Genomic DNA, 5,848 nt, shown 5'->3' with positions numbered 1-5,848 from the left:
TTATAGTATTTATAATCAATGATGATTGATGATATACATTATCTATACGGCTATACCTTACCCATTATACTTTTACAGCAAGACAAAATAGATTATTTTGTCATGCATTACAGACTATTGTGACTTATTCAAACTCAATGACGATAGGTACACTCGACACCTACAAATGTCCAGTGTCCAGTGGTTATGCAGTTACTTACTTTCCCCCTTTTTACCTTTAAATTGTATAGGTAATTCTGATACCAAAATTCAAAAGACAAAAGCTAATTTCACAAAATCGTTCTACTGAACGCAAATTAAATGATGTTGTACACTTGTACAGTGTTGTACGTCAATAAGACGGAGACGACACACATACACGTGCGGCCGTGCGGGTGTGGCATACTTTTTTAAAGCAAATAACAATAGAATATTAGTTAGCCGTTTAACAGATAATAATATACCTAATGATACTATAATATAGTATAATATAATATAATATTATTATAGACGGGTTTAAAATAATACTACGAATTTAATCTTCGTTCGGACGCACGGTCTTCGACCCCGATTGTTTGTAATATGTGGAAATCCACTACTCTACTACTGTAGTAGAGTAGTGGATTTCCACAGTATTACAGTAACTGCCTTCATTAGTGCCTTCGTCATTGATATCTGATAAGCTTATAAGCAGGTAGTATTTACACCGTGCACCGAATGGCGAATACGAAATCTATCTATAGTTCAAAATGTTTGAACTGCGGAAGTTCAGAGGCCAAACTATATAACTGTATAATTAGTACACTACCTAACAGTACATTTGGATTCATTTACTGTTCTGTCGGTTGATGAGGTACCTACTACCTACCCACCCATCCAAACTAAATATAGCACGACTTTAGATAGAGTTATTGGAATAATATACTTATTTTAATTTTAAATGGCTCAAGTAAGAATAAATAATATACAGAAACGTATTTATCATTAATAATTGTATGACATTTCAGTTGGATAAAGTTGTGGCAGCATATCGCGTGACCGCACAATATCCAGAAGTAATATCTGCTAAAATACTTAATTGCTCGAAAGATTCTGTTAGTGTTCATTCTGTTTGGATGCAAAAAGTTTTGGAAAGGCAAGCAGTGATCAAGTTCCGGCAAACTGTCTTTTCAGATTATAAGACGTATACCTTAACGTCACCGCCGACTGATATAACAAATGAGTATAATAAATACAATATAATAATGAATATAATGAATAATTAATAAATATAATAAATATACACAACAAACCTACAAAATTAAAAATAAATGATATGCATTTAGGTTGATAAGCGCGCACTCCAAATCAACCAAGTATTTTTGTGTGGTTAGAGAAATCGAATCTGGAAAGGATATCAAACAGTACTTAGAAGTATGGGCAGATTGTTCTCTGGTAAAAAATTATGATTTGAGCGCTTTAGATGTGCATGGAAAAATTTATGCTGATGGTTAGTATTAATAATTAATACGTTTATTGAATTAATATAATTTATTATTATAAATTTAATTTAATATGTTTTGAACATTATTATTTTATAGCTGAATTTGGAACTTTGGAGTGGTCTCCTGATGAGACAAAAATTGTTTATATTGCTGAGAAAAAAGTTCCAAAGTCAGAACCATTTTATAAACAAAAACCTAAAGCGTCGGCTGATAAAGACGGTGTAGATAATAGTGACATTGTGCCGGTATACCTACTGATCATTTTTACAACTGTGTGAGATATTTATACTTAATAATAATAATTAATAATATGTAGGGTAAAGAATATGATTGGAGCCAAGATTGGGGTGAACAGTTGGTAGGAAAGATTACTCCAGTTTTGGTGGTATGTGATATAAAAACAGATACTATAGATGTTCTTTCAAATATTCCAAATGATGTTAATCCTGCTGCGGCAACATGGACACCTGATGGAAAAGGAGTCGTGGCAATTGGACATACAATCACATCTCGTAAATTAGGTCTAATTTACTGTGCCAATAGTCCTAGCATTGTATTTTCTCTCGCATTAGATGGCCAATATGGTTAGTATATTACAATGTATTATGTTTTGTATGGATTAATTTTTTTAATTAAAATATTACCTACCTATTGTTATTTCATTTTTTTGGCTACCTACTAGATTTTGGCCATCTGGTCTCTAGTTTTTCAAGACCAATGAATACATTTTTTTTTAAATTCAATTTCTGATTACATATTTTGTGAGCTAAAAATTTAATTTGTAGAATAATAGTATGGAGAAATCAAATGTTACCTATTGTATTATTATGGTTAATAAAGGTTTACCAAGTTATTTTTATATTTAAATGGATATTCTATAGTTTTGTTAAAGTGCTAAGGAAGTGTGGGTCAATCTAATTTCTGATGTTTGGTAGAAAATAGTTAAAATTTAATTAATATAAATGATTCATTTTCTATTTTAATTTATTTTATGCTTCTATAATATTTATAAATGGTGTCTTTTAAGAATATAATAATTGTATGTAATAGCTGATGCCTGGTTGGGCAGTATAAATTCTCTTATTTAAATTAGTGAGTATCATTAAAAACCAATATATAGGTATTTTCACATAAGTTTATATATAAACTTAACTAATAATTATATTACTATTAACCTTAATAGTTATTATTTTATTGAATAGATGTGTTGAGTTCCAATTCAGAACAATTGTGTGTGAGGTATCCCAGGTTTAATAAGAATGGTAATAAGCTGGTATGGTTAGAACGCTTAGCAGGAGGACCACATAGTTCATGCTTTAAACTTATCTCTTGTAATTGGTCTACAAAAGAGGTTATTTTATTCACATTATATTTCTTAGATCTATGAAAATTACAGATAACACTATAAATTAATATAATAACTTATTATTACTTTAGATTTCTACGGTTGTTGATTTTGACAATCAAATACTTCACAATACTAGTGATTATAATGAAGAATTACCATTCTATGGACTATATGATCTGGCAATACCAAGAAATTGTTGGCTGAATGATGATAAAACCCTTGTATTGAGCACTCCTCAGGGAGGCTCGATACATACATTTGCTATTGACACTGGTAATAGTTATACAACTTTATTAGTTGATACACAAGTTTTATGTTAAAATGATTTTGAAACCCTAATTATTGGTTATTTTTTCAGAATCTAAAGATATCCATTATCTTCCAATCACAAAACCGTTTCATGAATGTGTTAGTGTATTAGATGTTTGCAATGATGTTTTAGTTTGTTATAAATCATCGCTTAATAAGCCTGGACAATTATTTGCTATCAAATTTCTTTCTACGTTTGAAGCATATGATTTTACCAATATTTCCATTAACGAAATTTCGCCATCTCATTGTCTTCCTAATAGTGACAACTTTGTTGTTGAGCATGGTTATACTCTTTACAGTAAGATCCAACTAACTAAATTAATTACTGAGATCTGTAATAAATATTTTATTTAATTTATAGATAAACCTACTACAATTTTCTATGGACCAAAAAATAGTAATTGCCCTTTAATTATATGGCCTCATGGTGGCCCACATTTATCATCTTTAAACTTTTTCAGAGCAGATATTGCATTCTTTGTTCAGATAGGTAATGACAAGTTATAATAATATTTTTATTACGGTTTTTATAGTTTGTTTTGATTTTAGTTATTAGGTACTTATTAGTTATTATTAATCTATTATTAGGTTTTGCCGTGTTATTTATCAATTACAGAGGATCGACAGGCTTAGGTAAAGATTATGTTGAATCATTAATTGGTAAAATAGGTGATTTTGACGTCAAAGATGTTTATAATGCACTTCAGTCTAATTCATTGTGGTCCAATAGAAAATTGGTGTTATTTGGTGGTTCACATGGTGGGTTTTTGGTTACACATTTAAGTGGACAGTATCCAGTAAGTACCTACTGTTTTGTACACTACCTACTCAACCACAGAATATAACAATTATAATGACTGATTCTCTATTATCGGCCCGCCACTCAAAAGTGTCCACCCCTGACAACTATGTATTAATGCACACTAATAAAATATTAATGCATACATAGTAAACATAGGCGCAAATAGCGTTTGGGATTTAGGGGGACTAAAGCCTTACTTTGATAATATTGAATAAGCTTAAAACAAAATGTAGGAAATGTTTAGGGGGGGTTAGCCCCTAAAGCCCACCCACTATTTGCGCCTATGATAGTAAACCTTTTTCAGTTATATTTGAATTAATTGAATAATTTTATTGCAGGAAATGTTTAAAGCAGTATGTGCTCTGAACCCTGTTACTGATTTGATTACTATGTTTGGGTCAACTGATATTCCTGACTGGTATGTTGTATACTTGTATTGTTGTGTTTATAGCAGATTATTTCGTGTAAGCTGTTTTATTTTAGATTTAATTTAAAAGTGAATAAATTAGTATATATTTTATAGTACAGCAACACTTAAAATTTTTAATAAAGATAAACGATTACTTATTTTTACTTGTGTGTAGGACCATTACAGAAGCTGGTTACAATTTCTCTGAAGTAGATAGCTTGGCGAATTCCAAAGAAATTTTAATGAAATTAGCAGATTGTTCGCCGTGCAAAAACGTTCATAAAGTTCAAGCTCCTACACTTTTATTACTTGGTGAAAAAGATTTGCGTGTTCTTCCATGTCTGGGTCTGGCATATTACCATCTTCTTAAAAAGCATGGCGTTACAGCTAGGTAAATTTACTTTACTAATCAGTAATTACTATAGCATAAATTAATATATATTTTTATTTCAGAGTGTTGATGTACAATGACTGCCATCCATTAAGCACTGTTGCCGCTGACATGGATAGTTTGATAAACGCAGCACTATGGTTTATCAAGTATTTAAATAGTGATTTTGAAAAATCAATCAACTAAATAAATTATTCCTTATTAACTATGAAATGTTGGAAATTATTTTGTTACATAAGTACATGGGTACTTAATGTGAGTAAATACATGTATTGATAATTGCAAAAAATAATCCTTAAAACTTTAAACTTATTAATACTTACTTACTTTATTACTTTTTAAAATATAATTATATTTATACTAGCTGATGCCTGATACCGTGCACTTTGTTGCCGTAATAAATAGCAACTCATAAAAAATTATAATTATAAAATAGGTAATTTGCTGCAGTAAGTGCAACTCAGCCACCTTTGTAGGCAATGTTCAAAAATTTGATTTGATGCATGCTTGTACCTGATCTGCCTGAATATCGAATGGCAACCAACAATAAATAAATACTAATTTCTACTATAAAAATTTTTTTTTTTAACTAATAGCAACCATTTATAAACAAAAATGTCCACCTGAAATCTCCGTTTGAGCATCTCCCTGGGTAGGAGTAGGAGGGTAAAAAATACTTTACGACCTATTCTCATCAGACTCATAACTACCAAATAAATAAATAAATTGTCATTCAAATCGGTCGAGCTGTTGCGGAGAAGTTCGAACACATTGTGACACGAGATTTTTATATAATAGACTATTTAAAGTCCATTCACTATTTGACCATTAAAAATACCAACTCTGTAATATGAATAATATATTTTATTTTATAATATAATGGTTAAAATATACTAAGTCATATTGTTACAACAATATTCACAATATTTTGGATTATAGCAGTCTTTTTAAACCAATGGCAACCAATAATTATTATTATAATAGCTTTAAAACCCATGGCAACCATTTATAAATAAAAATTTCCATTGGAAATCACAAAATCCCGGTTTGAACAGCTCCCAGGGTTGGTCCTCTCCCTTTTTAAATTAGCCTATCTTCTGTCCAGAGTTCTAATCTATCTCTG

The 5,848-nt window shown here is 30.2% G+C and overlaps 1 protein-coding gene across 1 annotated transcript; it reads left to right on the top strand.

The window, feature by feature from the left end:
- The first annotated feature begins 725 nt into the window (after positions 1-725).
- Positions 726-5,033, top strand: LOC100168218 (acylamino-acid-releasing enzyme). Its single transcript, XM_001943348.5, has 13 exons — positions 726-928; positions 987-1,201; positions 1,305-1,468; positions 1,560-1,708; positions 1,780-2,047; positions 2,666-2,814; positions 2,901-3,084; positions 3,170-3,421; positions 3,485-3,613; positions 3,712-3,920; positions 4,264-4,343; positions 4,510-4,725; positions 4,788-5,033. The coding sequence occupies exons 1-13, from the start codon at positions 920-922 to the stop codon at positions 4,909-4,911; spliced, it is 2,148 nt and encodes a 715-aa protein (XP_001943383.1). The 5' UTR covers positions 726-919; the 3' UTR covers positions 4,912-5,033.
- The last annotated feature ends 815 nt before the right edge of the window (positions 5,034-5,848 follow it).

The sequence above is a fragment of the Acyrthosiphon pisum genome, chromosome A1 (genome assembly GCF_005508785.2).
Source record: "Acyrthosiphon pisum isolate AL4f chromosome A1, pea_aphid_22Mar2018_4r6ur, whole genome shotgun sequence".
Lineage (NCBI taxonomy): Eukaryota > Metazoa > Arthropoda > Insecta > Hemiptera > Aphididae > Acyrthosiphon > Acyrthosiphon pisum.
Note: the sequence above shows the minus strand (reverse complement) of the source record. Positions and strands in the feature narration are given on the sequence as shown.

What these genes read in the sequence shown, in the direction of transcription:
- LOC100168218 (XM_001943348.5), top strand. An exon ending in TGCATTCTTTGTTCAGATAG is followed by an intron (nt 3,614 to 3,711) that starts GTAATGACAAGT and finishes ATCTATTATTAG; the next exon opens with GTTTTGCCGTGTTATTTATC. An exon ending in AAGCATGGCGTTACAGCTAG is followed by an intron (nt 4,726 to 4,787) that starts GTAAATTTACTT and finishes TTTTTATTTCAG; the next exon opens with AGTGTTGATGTACAATGACT.